The sequence below is a fragment of the Pezoporus wallicus genome, unplaced genomic scaffold (genome assembly GCF_028554395.1).
Source record: "Pezoporus wallicus isolate ANWC-B61680 ecotype Strahan unplaced genomic scaffold, APGP_CSIRO_Pwel_v1 contig_3812, whole genome shotgun sequence".
Taxonomy (NCBI): Eukaryota; Metazoa; Chordata; class Aves; order Psittaciformes; family Psittacidae; genus Pezoporus; species Pezoporus wallicus.
The window spans coordinates 1,018,431-1,036,188 of NW_026639618.1; the positions used below are offsets into that span (position 1 = coordinate 1,018,431).

General features: G+C 39.3%; 1 protein-coding gene across 1 annotated transcript in view; it reads left to right on the forward strand.

Moving 5' to 3' along the window:
- The window catches only part of MRPL13 (mitochondrial ribosomal protein L13), a 36,435-nt gene extending 18,677 nt beyond the window's left edge, over window positions 1-17,758 (forward strand). Inside the window, exon 7 of the mRNA XM_057415271.1 lies at window positions 17,466-17,758. Coding sequence (XP_057271254.1) covers window positions 17,466-17,490 — 25 coding nt within the window. The 3' untranslated portion in view covers window positions 17,491-17,758. The remainder of the gene's footprint in view (window positions 1-17,465) is intronic.

Sequence of the window (17,758 nt, forward strand, 5' to 3'; positions counted from 1 at the left end):
AGCTAACCCCAGGACCAACTTGATGGTTATCTCCAGTTAGATTACTGGTACTTCTATTTTAATAGTAGCTTTTAAAAGGTTGTTTCTCTTTCTCCTATTAAAAAAAAGGTGTTCCTGTGCACTCACTCCTACACTAATACTATACACTAATCTTAAAAAATAGGCTTGGTATGAGTCTCAAATGATACGTCATCCTGTTGAGTAGTTCCACTGAACCGCACATTAGCTGCACACAGAGAGAGGTCAGATGCTGAAATGGTAGTAGTAACTTATTTCTCATGAGTCTGCTTTCTGCTTAAGATATGATCTCTGGGGTGTCTTGATAGGGTAATGATCATGGAATGGTTGAGGTGGGAAAGGACCTCTGGAGGTTGTCTGATCCAACCGCTTGGCTCAAGCAGGGCCATCTAGAGCTGGTTGCCTAGACTGTTAATATTTCCAAGGATGGACACTTTACAACCTTTCTGGGCAGCCTGTTCCACTGCTCAGTCGACCTCACAGTAAAAAATGTGTTTTCTGATGTTCAGGTGGTTCCTCTTGTGTTTCACTAAGTCTTGTTCAAATCATAGGAATTCGAAGTGCCAGAACTGAATACCTCCTATTTTCATGGGTCAGTTTAAAGGGTTCAGCAGAGATTTTCATGTCCAGCTGATTGAAGAGCACTATTAGGGAATGATCTGCAGTGAGTACATGGTTTTAGAGTTGTAGCTAATCATGACTAGATAGTAGCAAGCCTGTACAGTACAAAAAAAATCATTGTACAACAGCTAAACCAGTAACCCTTTTTTAAGAAAGCCTTTAACAAAGAGAGGAGGCTTAATGAAGAGAAGGGAAAACTCACATAAGAAGAGTATTTTTAAATGGTCTGTCCATGGAAAGAGAAACCAGGTAATTTTCAGTGCATGGCCAAAACTGTTGGTATACCTTTGAAAGGGGCCTGATGCTTTTTGCTTTGGTCAGATTAATATTAAAGGGGGAGGTAGGGGTTGTTGTTTTGTTGGGCTTTTTTAAAGTAAATTAAACATTTTAAATTACATCATGTATTTTCTCTGCATCATAAGGCACATGCAAATAAGGGCCTTCACCCTTTGTAGGCAGTGGGGATCAAGCAGCAGAGGTATCTGGACAAGAGATGTAATTTATCCAGAAGAAAACTGGTAATAAGATAAAGTAAATGAACACTTGAATAGAACATTCTTGCAATTCAGAAGCCGAGCTCATAATTCCTTTCAGGGACCAGCAGCTCTCACTGCTTAAGCCAGACCAATACAAAGAAATCCCAGTAATGCATATAGGACAAATGTCTGTATCCATTTCACATATATTTATAGGATCTGTATTGCTTTGAGGGGAAAACTGGAGTGATGTTCCATTGTTCTCTTACATGTTTAATTGAAACGAAAGTAATTTTTTAGTGAAAGTTCTTACTCTTGGTGGGCTTTTGCTTGCAAATCCTTGTAAGAACAGGAAAAAGTTAGCCTGTGACATTTATCTAGTCCTAAGTGAGAAAGCCTGTGTAGAACTCTATATTTATGCATAGTGTCAGTTTTTCCTCGCACATCTACACACAAAGTAGTCATACAGATTTTCACTGCATGTCAGAGAGGGGATGGGACCTTTCATTTGTGGAATGTTTTTCCTCAGCTTGTAGTGATTGAACTTGGTGAAGGATGTGATGTCATGAGGATTGGCTGTATCATATGACTACTAAAGATGCACACCCTTCTGATTTTTTTCTTTTTGGATGTTTTCTCTGTCTTCTTGTGTCAGAACTATATAGGTTCTGAGTAGAAGTTTTAAGTGGATTCAAAAAAGGGAAGTGTGTGGCCATCAGTGGCTGTTAAATATGATTCTCCAGATGTGACTCGTGGCTCAGGAAGTTGCAAATATTGTTGTATATTTATCTTGTTTCTTCAGCTTTCTCTCTGTACATCTGCCACAGAGATGATAGAACTTTGATGGGCTCTAGAAGGGCAGATCTTTTAAATGCTGAAGGCAAAGAACTGTGAAGCAAATACTGTATAGAATCATAGAATAGTTAGGGTTGGAAAGGACCTTAAGATCATCTAGTTCCAATCCCCCTGCCTTGGGCAGGGACACCTTACGCTAAATCATGTCACTCAAGGCCTCGTCCAACCTGGCCTTGAACACCGCCAGGGACAGAGCATTCACAACCTCCCTGGGCAACCCATTCCAGTGCCTCACCACCCTAACAGGAAAGAACTTCCTCCTTATATCCAATCTAAACTTCCCCTGTTTAAGTTTTAACCCGTTACCCCTTGTACTATCACTACAGTCTCTAATGAAGAGTCCATCTCCAAAATCTCTATAGTCCCCCTTCAGGTACTGGAAGGCTGCTATGAGGTCTCCACGCAGCCTTCTCTTCTCCAGGCTGAACAGCCCCAACTTTCTCAGCCTGTCTTCATACGGGAGGTGCTCCAGTCCCCTGATCATCCTCGTGGCCCTTCTCTGGACTTGTTCCAACAGTTCCATGTCCTTTTTATGCTGAGGACACCAGAACTGCACACAGTGCTGCAGGTGAGGTCTCACAAGAGCAGAATAGGGGGGCAGGATCACCTCCTTCGACCTGCTGGTCACGCTCCTTTTGATGCAGCCCAGGATACAGTTGGCTTTCTGGGCTGCAAGCGCACACTGAAGCTGGCTCATGTTCGTTTTCTCATCAACCAACACCCCCAAGTCCTTCTCCTCAGGGCTGCTCTGAATCTCTTCTCTGCCCCACCTGTAGCTGTGCCTGGGATTGCTCCAACCCAGGGGTAGGACCTTGCACTTGGCATGGTTAAACTTCATGAGGCTGGCATCAGCCCACCTCACAAGCGTGTCAAGGTCCCTCTGGATGGCATTCCTTCCCTCCACGGTATCAGCCAAACCACACAGCTTGGTGTCATCGGCAAACTTGCTGAGGGCGCACTCAATCCCACTGTCCATGTCAGCGACAAAGATGTTAAACAAAACCGGTCCCAACACCGATCCCTGAGGGACACCACTCGTTACTGGTCTCCAGCTGGACATTGAGCCATTGACCACAACTCTTTGTGTGTGGCCATCCAGCCAGTTCTTTATCCACCGAGTGGTCCATCCATCAAATTGATGTCTCTCCGATTTAGAGACAAGGATGTCGTGTGGGACAGTGTCGAACGCTTTACACAAGTCCAGGTAGATGACATCAGCTGATCTACCCCTGTCCATCAGTTCTGTAGCCCCATCATAGAAGGCCACCAAATTGGTCAGGCAGGATTTCCCCTTAGTGAAGCCATGCTGGCTGTCACCAAGCACCTTGTTGATTTTCATGTGCCTTAGCATGCCTTCCAGGAGAATCTGCTCCAAGATTTTGCCAGGCACAGAGGTGAGACTGACTAGTCTGTAATTTCCCAGGTCATCCATTTTCCCCTTCTTGAAAATGGGGGTTATATTTCCCTTTTTCCAGTCATTGGGAACTTCACCTGACTGCCATGATTTCTCAAATATGATGGCCAGCGGCTTCACAACTTCATTCACCAGCTCCTTCAGAACCTGCAGATGGATCTCATCAGGACCCACGGACTTGTGCACATTCAGATTTTTGAGATGGTCTCAAACCAGTTCCTCTCCTGCAGTGGGTGCAAGGTCTTCATTCTCACAGTCCCTTCATCTGCCTTCCAAGTCTTGGGTGGTTTGGTCAGAGCCTTTGCCAGTGAAGACTGAGGCAAAGAAGTCATTCAGAACCTCAGCCTTCTCCAAATCCTGTGTAGCCAGTTCTCCTGAGAGCTTCGTGAGGGGGCCTACATTCTCCCTAGTCTGTTTTTTATTTGCTATGTACTTGTAGAATCCCTTCCTGTTATCTTTAATACCTCTAGCTAGGTTTAATTCTATGATCACCAGTCTTCCAGATGATCAGCATTGACTTGTGCTCTTCTTCTCATTTTCAATATGTAGAATTTAATGTGGATTTTAGTAGGAAAAAATTAAATATCACTTAGAGAACACCTAAATGTGTGAGTGGAATATGGGGAACACCTAAAAGTGTGTTCTGCGCGCTCAAAAAAAAGCAGTATCTCGGCTCTCCTTTCTGATAGTGCTTACTTGATGTGGGTTGACTTAGGCCTGCGTGCTAAAATATGGGAAGGGCACTGACAGCATTTTGGAAATGACTTGGGGTTTGTTGTATTTCTTCTATATTCTCATGAGTATGTGTAATATTTTCAAAAGTTTATTAAAAAATCAGTTGTATTTAGATGATCCTAGATGATACTAAAATAGTCTCTGCATCAGTTCTTTGTAATCTGCGGCACCCCAGTATTACAGTCTCTGTTGAAAGGAAACAAAGTCCAGTAATGCTTTAGGCCTTCTACAGAGTAGAAATAGGTAGATTGGTTTTGGCTTTTTCTAAGCTATGTCAATTACACAAATTGCTATGTTTGATTTTATCCTCACTACTGAATGGAGTTGCAGATGCTGAGATCTCCTCATTCCTATGAGATCTCATTGGATTAGCCCTGGAGAAACTTTAGACTTTGCACCAATGATCAGAATTCTGTGATATGTTAGATCAAAGCTGATAAGCCTCTCATGCCCTATGCTATATTATACTCTCATATAATTGTCTTTAGTACTAATACTAATAAAGATTCTGACACAGTAATTGTTTGAATTGGAAGCTGGGACTTAGCTTTAATTGGGAGTGTCCCTTTTTTCAAAGGAAATGGTGTTATGCTTTCAGAGCTTTTGAAATACTTCTCTTTGTCCCCACACACTGCCAAAGTTTTGCTTGACTTCACCTCCTCAGCACTGAGTCACCTTAATTGTGTTGACATGTAGGAGTGTGTGGCAGAAGACAAGTAAACTTGATGCCATCTAATTCCGTCACTGCTGTCAAACTAAGTTTCCTAATACCTTCATGTCAGCATTGAGAAGACTGCTTGAGTATGTTGATCCTTGGGGGAAATCTGCAAGTAAGAACACTTTTGAAGCTAGATTTGACGTTAGAATTCCCCTCCCATCATTTCTTGGAACCATTTCCTCTGGAGGAATTCAAAGCACAGAGAAAATATGCATTCACTTTTTTATATTTCTTTCCTCTGCTGCCTAGTCCAGATTGATTTTTGGCGCTATTTGTATATAGCCTTTTTTACTGCATACCAGTTATAGAGGCTAGTTAGAGCCACTTTTAAAGGCAGAAGAACATATTACCATACCTTTGCTGTGTTGGACTATAGTCCTACCATCTTTTCTGCTCTCAGGAACTGTTAAGTCCTAGCAGAGGGATCAGGAATGGAGGTTGGTTATCTACCATCTTCACTAGCCACAGGGTTCGTTGATGTTGTAATTTCAGCTTCTTGTCCTGGCCTGCAACCAGACCATTGTGGCTGTGAAGTACTAGTGTCAGATAAGTTTTTCTTTAACCTTCAGCTCACTTCTCTGGCAGTTTTGATGTTTGGAAGAGTTTCCAATTTGAATCAATGGGAAAAATATTAATGCTTTTCTTGACTGAGGTAATAAATGTATTGTGATTATCACTAAAAGTGCCATGTGGGGAAGGGATTAATTGTGAAGTAAATGATACAGAATTGAGCAAATTTGGCAAAATAACTTTCTGATGTGGTAAATTAAAACTCCGAAGTCTGTAAAAGGGGTCTTAAAGTGAATGGTAGTGGTCGCTGTTCTGATTAAAGTGCCAGCTAAAATGTCTGAGAAGAAACAGCTTTGCTTCAAAGGCACTAATAGGAAGGCTATATGAATATCCAACTGTAATAGACTGTGTTCTGAGCTTTTTCAGTGTGTGTGAGCCCATGGAAGAAGTAGTGTTGGCATTATTGCTTTGAAAGACTGTAAAAATGACAAAAATTTAAATATTTACATGTTCTTTAATGATGTCAGCTTTTTAGAGGCATATAGCAAAAATGTTCTCTTAAAAATGAGCCCCAAAAGGGACAAAATGCTAATAGCTTTGTTCAACAGAGCTCAGAGAAGTCAGTTAAAATGACGTTGTATAAATCTGATATTCCTTATAATTTGAGGTGTAGCAAAAAAAGCCAATTACCTGACACCAAAATTGTTTTAGAAGAGGAACTGTAAAGGCTACATGAGTTGTTACTCAGAAATCCAGATATTGCAGGAAAACATCTGTATCTCAGAACACAAAACTGGCTTTCTGTTTGGGTTTCTCGTCATCTTACTCTTTTCCAGCTGGCAGAGGGGTTGTGGAATGTCCAGCCGTGGAGATGCTCAGTACTTAACTGCACGACTACCTGAGCAACCTGATGTAATACTGAAATTAGTCCCATTTTGAGTGTGGTCCCTTCTGATGCAAATTATTCTATGGTTCTTAATGTACGATGAAAGTGAAAAAATGTAAATATTAAACTAGATCAATATTTTAATAAAGGGCATTTAAAACCCCCAGTGCATATGTTGCTAGTAGGGTTAGTCCTATTTGGCTTTCCTTGGGCTATTGTTTGCTATGCTGTCCTAGGTCTTGGAAGTCTGGGTAAGAGCACATAGTACTAAAATAAGTAGCCTTTTCTTGTCCTCTGTGTGCTGCATTCAGGGTATAAAAGGCCTTTGTGTTTACTGTTGTGTACTTTGGTTTGTGAGCTTCTGCAGAACCCATAGATAGCCTCCAAGCAGTAAGAGGAGTCCCTACAATAAATCAGAAAATGAAAGATGCAGGAAAACCATAAATGCTTATTTGTTTAATTTTCCTTTTCTTCAGATGGTTTTAATAAGTCTTTCTGCCTTACATGACTTGATTTTAGTTATTCTTTATCTTCCATGGAATTCTGAGCTTGGAATTCTGTTTAACAAAGAGTTAGAGGTTCAAAAGGGAATTAAATTCCTCTGAAAGTGATTTTAAAAAAAGGAGTTAGAGGGAGACACTCTTTGTGGCACATCTTTCTATGAAAAAGAAGTAATGTAGTTGATACTAGCCCTTTACAAATAGCTTTGTCCTTTAATGGAAAAAAATCAAAAGCATATTTGGTTAAAGGTATGCAAGGCTATAGAGGTAAACACAATTACAACAAGAAAATTAATCTTTTAAAATTTTACATTAAAACTTGCACTCTCCCTGTATATAAAATAAGACAGATAATAGGGCATGAATATAAAGTAGTGAATTTATATGAGAAGTTACTAGTATTAGGAGGAAAAAGAGCCTTTTTCTCTGCAATCTGAAGTAATAATGTAAGTAGTTTTCCTTTGGAATGTGAAGAGAACATGTTCAGTGCTGCTAATGATCTTATTGGACTGTCTGCCTATATTTTTGTGTCAAAATGTCTTGCTACAGATGCTTTTTTCAAGGCTGTTTTGCTGATAATTGGAGCCTGACACACCATGGACAAATATACAATATCCAAGTGGAAATGGTTTTTAAGGAAAGCCCAGGTCTGGTGTGGAAAACCTAGCAAATGGTTTGTTTTCCAGAGTGGAGAGCCTTCCTGTCACCCCTCCTTCCACCACAGTAGAGTTCGTGATAGGACGTCAAGATCCTGCTCCATGAAATCAGAGAATTAAATGTCGGAATGTTTCCAGTGAGAGTGGTTTTCTTTGAGCATTCTTTCCTTTTACCCCTAACGGGGAGCAATTGACTTCCCAAGTTGTGCAGAGCTTCTCTCTTAGATCCTTGATGGAGAGGTCTGAAATGAGTGTGGTGGAAAACCATGTAGATACAGGAAAGTTAAATTATGTCTTTTCCAGACACATTAAGAGGGGGGAAAAAAGATCAAAAACTAGTTCCTTTGACAGAGTTTGATTTCGTAGCTTCTTACCATGAATGAAACCATTATTTCAAGTGTGTTTGAAGTTTCAGATTGAATGTCTTTTAAATGAGTTTTAAACAGAAGTCATCACAGAATTCGCCCCTCATGTATGACTAAGCAAACAATTCTGTTCCATAAAAGCAAGGGTACGTCAGACTCGTGTAAATTTTCCTGTTATATACCGTTTTAAAGTTGTTTAACTGTCTGGGTATATATATATATATATATATATATTTGTGGTTTTAGACTTTTTTAAAGGCAGGAAATTGTTTTTGAAGAAGTATTTAAATAAGAATGTTACCAAATATATAGAACAGCCAGTCTGTGTTGTTCGAGTTAGATGGATGCATTCCTGAGAGTTTCCCTGAAGAAAGCAGAGCCGTCTGATTTCCAGGAGTACACTAGGGCTGGTGCTGGTTGTGCATACTGAGTGGCTGTTCCACTGCCAGCCTTCATAGGAACTCTCCTCGGGCCAGACAGCCTCTTACTTGTCTGTCAGGGAAAAAAGCCCTTGAACACTTTTGATGGTTTTAAAACTTGATGTATTGTAAATGCTGAAATTTGGTTTAAGAAAACCAAACACCTTTTTAATGTTTATTTTTTTCTGAGTAACTTGCTTGATTTCTGGCACCCATCTGTACATCCTGTTGGAAGCAGGGGGTTGCAGAGCCTAGTCTGAAGCCGTAATTCAGTTTCAGCTGAGCACCATGGGCTGGACAGGATCCCGGTATTGACACTTCATGTCCCCTCCCTGGCGTGGGACACAGATTCTTGGTAGTTCACCAGCAATGCTGAGTGGCTTTGAAAGCAGAGAATCACAGTGTTGCCACAAAGAAAAGTGTATAGGTGATGAAACGCAAGCATGTTGGACACCTGTGAACTGCAGATGGCTCTGATAATCCTCATACACATCCTGTGCTAATGTTAACTCCCAGTTCTTCCCTAGCTTTTTGTTCCTTAAAGCTAGCCCTGCCAACATCTGGCAACCTGAAGCTAATGTTCCTAGCAAGCAAATTGTAGGTGCTGGTAAACAGAAAGTCTTTGGGATTAAGATACCCTCTCAGCTGCAGTTGCCCTTTCTGCTTGTTATCTTGTCTTGCACAATTCTAGTATTTCTAGTGTAAGTTTCTATTCTTGGTTACCCAAATTAGTTCTGGGATATAGTAGGTAACCGAGCTGAAGAAGATGCCAGAGAGATACTGGTTGTGGGGCTGAAATGATGTTATGAACAATACTTCTATAATTGCAAGATGCTGGCAGGTGTTTTCTTAAGTTTTTTTGTCTGTTAATTTCTTCAGATAAAATTGTAGGAGTAGTTAACTCCAGCTATATGGAGATTCTCAGAAAGAAAACCATAAAGATATTCTCTGCAAATGTTGAGGTCTTGAGCTATTTTTCTAAGGACCATCTTAAGTTCATTCAGAAGCTCTTAAAAATTCTGCACTGAAATAAGCATGTTTCTTCAGCGTTTTTCTTAGTTCCTGCTTAGCTGCAGAGTGTGTGAGTGCAACTTTTGGGGGTTTGGTTTTATTTGTATCATGCCTTATGTGGCAGTGTTTGGTTCTTTTCTTGGGTTATGGGGTGTTTCTGTAATAGGAATAAGTACTGCCCTTCCAACTTGAATGCTTATCCTTCCCAAATCCAAGCTGCCATGTGTCAGTGTTGAGAGAAGTGGCCAACACAAACTTCTGTGAAAAACTGGAGCCAGTCTTACTTTTTCCCAAAAACAAACTGTATAAACCAGGAGAAAACTGTCCTGCCCCTGCAGCCAGTTCTGTTCCAGTGTACTCTTCGAGGAATCCCTCTAGAAGTTCATTTTCTCTGGCTTTTTAGGTTCTTGGTAGGAATTCCTGTAACTGTCTGGAGATCATTAACCCTCATTAAAATCTGGGAATTATCACTGGTAACTTTATAGTAAGGACATAAAATATATCAGGATTCTGTGTAGCGTTTTTCTTAACAGGAGACTTGAAGATAGTTAAGTCTCACATTTCAGGCTACCAGAGCTTAATCTAAACTCCCGTGGACAAAAAGCCACATAGATACTTGAGAAGAAAATTGCTCTATACATTAGGTATGAACGCTAATCTAGGAGGGTCAGTAGCTTAATCACCTTAAAAACCTGACACATTCATGTTTAGATTGTGTAGCCTATTACAGTGAATTACTGGCTTTTCTCTAGCATGCATGAAACACACCAATGCTATTGATTCTCATATCCTTTACCTGAGGGCAGCTTAGGTTGTATCTAAAACCAGAGTTGAAGGTGAGAGATTTAATAAAAGGGGAACTGGGCGCTTTTACCTCAGCTGTCTGAAGAGGCTCTCAAAAAGAAAGTTCCAAAGCTACTTTCTCCTTCTGCTAAAACTTGTTGATCTCATATGCAAGAATAGAAACTAAATTAGTGGTAATTTGACAAGCAATATGAGAATGGCTGTATACATACTGTTGAACTACTTGCACAGATGAAATCAGAATTAATTTTTAATTGCTCTTTATGAATGTCTAGATTTGTTTTTTTGACTTTTGGTGCTGACAGTAAGTCTGGAAAGGATTTCACCATTCCTTTACCCAGTTCTCTGTTTATTTGAAGAATAACGTCATTCCTTGGACAAAGCCAAGTGTACAGTGCTGTTATTGCTACAGTCCTACAGGTTTTAGCAGAATATATCACTTAAAGAAAAAACTTTCATTTGCAGAAATTCTCACTGAGATGAAATTTACATGAACATTTCATTGGTTTAACGTGAATAATTTTCCAGACAGAATTCATATAATCCAGGTCAAAATCTAGGATTGACAGGAATTTTTAAACAGCTTAGTTCAGTTTTACTTAATATGTTTTTAGATAAGCTGGTGTTGTAGCCAATTTAATTTAAAGTGTAATAAGCCATTCTTAATTTCACAAATGTACCTAAATTATTGTTAGCATCTGTTTGGATGACTTGATATTTATAGACATGTTTTAAAAATTAAAATAAGTGCTAGCTTTATGTAGAAAAATATCCAAGCTACAGTCAAGGACCACAAAAGATTCATCTTAAGCTTTGTGTGCACAGGAAAGGGTTAGTCACTCTAGCTCTTCTGGCATAACAGTATCAGTGAAGGCACCTTTTCTTGCTCTGTTTTGTTACTACATGCAGCTCCTGTTACTGTGGTTTATTCTTCAAGTCAAATAAGTTATACATGTAGAAGTGCTCTTTAGCCAAGATGATAGTCTGCATGGGAACTACACCAATATGGAAAAGGTTCTTTTGTCCCCAAGCAGAGCAAGAAGTTCATGGCTAAGAATAGGCCAAGTTGTTATTGGAAATTTAATACCTAGTTTAAATATCATTAGCTGTTTCACTAATGATTTTACCAGAGGCATAGAGCTACCCTGGGATAGTAGGTACATCTTCAGTAGAAAATTTTTTTAACTCCCCCCTCCCAGCTCCAAACTCTTGTTGATATTTGAGTGTAACCACAGAATTTGGTTTTACAGAGAATAATAGCCGTGTCTGATCCTTGGGGGTTTATTTACTGGTGTGATTAGTCAAACAGATGAAATGCGTTCAGAAATCCCCTTTAGCTATGGTGCACTTAACCTACTAGCTGTTGACTTTGGCACAACGTGCTAAGTATACCTGAAAAATAGACATATTCCTCTTGTGTTTACAATAAATTCTGGCTCTGTGTTGAAGTCTGTCTTTCAAGTTTGTCTATAAAAATGAATCTTCAGATACTTAAAATTTTATAGTTGTATTCATAAATTAACCTTAAAAAGTATGCCAGACAGACCACAAATTTCAGGCTATTTGTATTGTGTAACAGTTTTATGTAAGATATATCTTGAAGCTTTTGTTATTAAGAAGAGGTTAAAAACTTGTATTTCCATTAATAAGCGGACATGAAAGATGAGCCATGGATTTATACTGTGTAAGCAGCCGACTGTCATCAGTTAGCAATAAACCCACATTCCTGTGATTCTGATTCCTATAAATACAAAGAGCATTACAGTAGTACAGACCCAGTGCTACCTCAGAGTAATTGGACCAAAGAGTAGCAGAGGGCTAGATACTAAGTGGTGTGATCAGTCCACAAAATCTTTTCACTAATCAGTCTTCCCTGATCTGTCATCTTCTGTAACAAATCTTGTTTATAATGCTCCTAAAAGACATATTTATGAGCCACTGGAAGTCATTGGTGAACTACTTAACAAATTTGGGGTAGTTTAGAAGTACTTCAGCACCAATTAAAATACATTTCTCTCTGTATTCTAGCTTTTCAGCCAAGTTTGGAGAGATTTTTATCCCTGTTGTTACTTAGAATTCTTGAAATCTGTGTAGGAACATCATGCAGACCTTCTGTAAAACTCCACAGTCATTCTGAAGACACTCATTCAGCTGCTTGGGGATCTCTACACTGTTCTGCAGGAAACAGGGGAAGAAAGGTGACAAAAAGCCACTGGAAAAAAAAATCTATCATAAAGCCACAGACCTAAAATTCTCTGACACGAGATACTCTTAAAACATTTTGTAACGCTGAATTAAGACTTTTTTGATGGATAAGCCACAACAGTGGGTATCCTACCAGACACAAGAAATTTTTCAAGTAATAGGGAGCATTGTACAGGCTGTGAATGGACAAGACGGATGTGCCTTTCTTACAGGGTGGTTATTAATTTTTATGGGGTTTTAATGTCTATGCAGGTTTTTTTTTTTCTTAGTCACGGATGCAGTGAAATCTTCACAGAATTCTAAGCCTGTCCTTTTCAACTTTTGCCCTTGTACCACTGCTTTCATCTCAGTTTATTAGTGTGCAGTGTTAGTTGGCCTTAAGGCACTGACCTTTTACAGTGCTGATGCAGTCCCTTCTTGAGCACTCATTGTTATTGTGGTGAGATTGCAGAAGGTACAGGGAACACTGGCTCCCTGGGTCATGTTCTCCAATGGTGAGATAATTGCCCGCAGGTGAAGAGAAAAATGCCATTTGAGATCTTCAAAGCCTCCAAAACAGGTGTGCATTGCTGAGTCAAGAGCAGGTATTGACAGGTCACTTCTGCAGCATTGGTGGTATTATTCCTTAGCAGAGGCAGCTTTGAAACCATTAGTTACCAGTCATGAATACAGTCTTGTGAGCATACAAATGACTGTAGTAACTCCATAAAATTTGACTTTGTATAATTTCTTTTGAAGCGCCTTGAACAATGCAACATAACAAAACTATTACAAGTCTTTATGGAGAGATGACTGTCCAGGTTTTTTGAGCTTGAAAGATGAGGTCATGTTATCAAATGCTATTCTACCAGCAGCATGTGGTTGAAAAAACTAGGTGAGTGTGTGACTTCTTTTGGAAGAAGGAAGAGCAACATCTATTCTAAATTATATCATAGCTAGTCCCAATGCATTTAGAAGTTCTGAAAGAACCAGAATAATTTGGATTAAAATATGTCATTTTGAAGAAGTATTCTGATTTATTAACAAATTACGGATTTTTAAGGGATTGTCTGAAAATCAAAATGCTGCAAAGGATTATAAATTAACTTCTCTACATACAAAATAGTGTCAAGTTTACCCTAGAGCCTTAACCTTATTTCTTTGAGGTAAGTAATGCTGTTTTTCATCTGCGTGCTGTAGGGGCTGTATTACAAGATGTTCTCTCACATGAGAAATAAGGCAGTGAAGTTGGCCTATATGGTTTTTTTTTAATCAAGATATTGCAGTGTAATGCAGATTGGTGATGCTTAGATTTGGCCTACACAGAGTAACACCTCCCCCTTTGCCCCCTTATTTTTTTTCCTGAGGCTGTTTTACCTCCACAAAACATTGCTAGGGAAAGAGAAACATCTTTGTTGGAATGTGCTGACAAGAATTTAATAAAGATGGAACTGTGCAGCAAGTCTGTTCAGAGTTGATGGAAATAAATATTCACTCCAGGAGTTGAAAATTGAAATTGAACATTTAACTTCTGGAAAGGTTCTCTGTTCTGTCTACTTGACAGGAAAAATACCCTAGGAAGAGCACGTTTCACATCATATTGGAAAAGAATACTGAATATTGGGGAGGGGAAGGGTCCCATCGTAGTTGCAACTATCTAAGTAGGTGTTTTTGTACTGTTAGTTTCTGTTTGCCATCTGAGATACGCAGAGGCTGAGGTCATAGCTTCATGAGCATTTCTTCTGGCAAAAAGGCTGCTTTTCAAGTATCATCCATCACTTTTTCTGCCTTTCCATTCTGCTTTTGTAGCAAGAGAATAAAGAGCATCAGGGAAATGACCTAGATTAAAGATAACCTTGTTTTATACAGCTGCAAAAAGCGGTGGTTGGTTGTTAGGGAAACACAAGTATGGTCACTAAACTTCAGTATTAATTTAGTGCAGGTAGTTTAAGCTTCATTTGGTATAAATAAAATGGATGTTTATTTAAAGTACTCAGGGGAAGCCGTGTCTGTCTTCAGTGACTTTAGGGATGACTTGAGGAGTCTCCTTAGACTAAAGCTTGCCATTGTGAATTCTGTCTTCAGTGTCTACACAGCTATAGTTTTGTCTGAAAAGCAATGCTAACGGCATTATGCTGTTACTGATGCAGACCAGTTGGCTGGAGGTCATCTTGTCCAACTGCTCTGCTCAAGCAAGGCCACTTGTTCAGGATAGTTTCCAGACAGCTTTTGATTATCTGTAAGGATGGAGACTCCACAGCCTTTCTGGGCAGCTTTCTCCAGTGCTTAGTCACCTTCACAGTAAAAGTCTCAAAGGGAAACAAGTGTTTCCTGATATTCAGATGGTATGTCCTGCATTGCAGTTTGTGCCCATTGCCTCTGGTCCTCACACTGGGCTCCACTGAAAAGAACCTGGCCCCATCTTCTCTGCACCCTCACTTCTTTGATGATATCCCCCTGAGCCTTTCCTTCTGCAGGCTGAACATTCACAGCTCTCTCGGCCAGTCCTCAGGTATGGGATCCTCAGTGCTAAAGTATTAAAGAGAGAGAAGCACTGAGATGCATGGTGTAACTGGATGTTAATTTAATTTGCAGAGTATTTTGCCTAGTATTCATTGAACTGTGCCATAATGCAGTTTATGTGCAGTATAAAATTTTAGTGGGATGCATTTTTTTTACATATTTTAATGGCAGACATCTGCTGCACAGAGCAAAGTTGAGTATTTTCAGTGAACCCATTATATTTTGCCTTTCAGCAGATTTCAGAGATGCAACTTCCCACTTTCTGCCACCTATTTCCCCTTGTCTTGGAGCCTGCTGTCAATATGCAGCTTTTTTTTTTTTTCCTCACAAATGTTACCTTTAATTAAAAAAAAAAAAAGAACCAGGTATGTGAAGTCCTGCCTTTGGGTGAATTTCTGAACCATCTCTTCTAGAATATACTGTTTCCTTTGTTCCAAATGCATTAACTTGGTGCTTTGCTGGGGAAGGGCAAAAGTGCTTCATTGAAGAACACTCTTGCATGGATTTATGTCATTTATCAATGAACGCCCGTTGGTGTTCACAAGTAACATAATTCTCTCTGAGTAGACAAGGTTTTTTGTGGGTTCATATTCTTTGTCTGACAAAATATTTATAACGCTTTTGCCAAAGGCAGTGTTTTTCAAGGCTTAGGTTTCCTAGTGCCAAGGACTCTAAAAGCAGAATCTGTGGCCTCGACAGGCAAGCACTAGTCAGCATAAAAGCCTACTGTGGCAGTAGAAAAGGCTTTAAAAACTTTTGTATTTGTTCACACAAGTGTTTTAGTGTAGAAAATCCTGCCTTTAAGCTTCATTAGCTTTGTAAAACTGTAAACTAAAAGTCCAGTGGTTTATGCATTTAACTTTTAAGGCAATGAGCATTAAGGTTGAAATGCAGATTACAAGCAAGAACAAAAAAGTAATTGGATTTTCACCCCAAAGTATTAACTGTGCAGCACTCCATCCTAACCCGAGATTGAAGTTTTAAATGTGCCATTCAAATAGAAATGCAAAATCCTTTGAGCAATGTGCAAGAGACCAAATAGGCCTGTAAAAAAGAGTAATAACTATAAGCTCCAAGACAATGATGTCTTCACCATGCAGCATCTGTAAAATCTTTCAGCGCAGGTCCACCTGTCTAGGATGGATGTGGTGATAAAACTTTTAAGTCTCTGCTGAGATTTTTTTAAACTCCAGCTCTCTTAACACACCACAGGCAATGTGATACAAGTATATATTCTGGTATGCAGGGGTGAGATCTGAGTAACAAAACATGGAATATGTGCGAGTACTGAAACCCAGGATTCTAGGAAACATGACTTGACTTCCCAGTGCCTGTAAGCCATCAAATGTTGAGACTGCTCAGGTATTACTGCTTATAGCAACTCTTCCATGCACAAAAGATACAAATCCAAACGTTAATATAGAATTAAAATGGAAAACAGAGAAGCTTTACAATTCATTACAGTGGGACCACCCGCTCATCTTTATAGTTGTTATTTAAATTTCATATAATCATCAAATTTTATACAGTACACTTGAAATAGCACAGACTGAATTGCTTTCACGTGAGAACCTACAGGCTTGTACAAGAATTGCATGAATGACTTCATTGTCTGCTTTTAATTTGCATTTATGAACAAAATTAATGATAAAATTTACCACCATTGTAAATTTAGCTTGGTTTGCTATTAGCTGTTGTGAATTGCAGCTTTTCCTGTATTCCAGGCTGTTTTCATTCAACTTCACAGTAAATCTGCTGACCCTGTGTCCCATCACATGTTTCCAGAACCTTTGTTACTACATCTCTTGTTCAGTTCAATAGTGAGAGGCAGTTCACATGACCTGTTTTGGTTTGTGTATAAGAGAAGCAGTCAGAAGAGTCAGGAACGAAGGTCTGCTGTACTGATAACAGGTTGTGTTGTCGCAGGCAGCGTGAGTCAGGGGTGCAGCATGCTGTGAGGAGCAGCCTGTTCATGCTGAGCACATTCAGATTGTATCCTAAGCACATCAGAAGTCATCACCCTGCACTATTTGGGTTTTTTTAAGCAACTGGGCAGAGCCCTAACTTCTCTCCAGGACCTGTTAGGGATGTAGACTTGCATCTAGCCTTCAAACTTAGCATTCTTCTAAAACTCTTACCTAGCCTGAACCTCATGGTTTCAGGGAGAACGTGGCTTCTGCACTAGTAGATGTTTGTCAGGCAGAGTAAGTGATGTGATTGAAGAGGGGACTGTGAAGGATTACAAAGAGCAGCCAGTTGTCTGCATGTTTTTCACATTTGCCATCCAAGCAGAAAGGATTGCAGAAACTTTAAGATGCAAAGTAGGTTTTTGTTGAAATCATTGGTTTTAATTATTCCAGCAGTGTTGTGGTGTACTGTGCTTTTAACTTAAAACTTGCCATTTTATGCACAGGTTAGTCATTTATTAAAAGCAGAGAGAAATTAATACTGGTGTTTAAAATCCTTGTGAGACTCTGTTCAGTTAAGGATGCTTTTTGGTTTGTTTAGGAAAGTAGGAGTGGCTCGTAAGAAACACCTTGACCAACTAGCCCTGATGTCTGTAAATTCCTAGAGGTCTGAGCAAACTGATTTGTTCTGTCTTTTTTGTGTAATCCAAAAAATACTGTTATTCTTCTTTAGCACAAAACTTCAAGTACCAGGATAAGGAAATAAAAATACATGTGGCTGTTCTTGCATCCTTAAACCAAAGTCCCTGCAGTTCCAATACATTTCTTAAAGCTTTTTTTTTGTTGTTGTTTTTTCTTTCCAGACCTGAAGATTTTCGATGGAAGTAACAACAGTGGAAGAAGCACCATCAGAAATGTCTCTTCTCCTTGAAAACCAGTTCTTCTACCATGGAAGCATCTGTGCATCTCTGTAAATCCTTCTGTACAGAATGTTTCTGATGGGTGTTAGCAAACTTTATTTGGAAAGATTATAAAAATTACTGTATTTGAAACAGTTAAGAATAGATGTTGTTAATGCCAGCTGTACTCTGGTGTGTAATTGGGAATTTGTTAATTACAATGGATTTAATAGTATTATGAAAGAATTGATACGTTT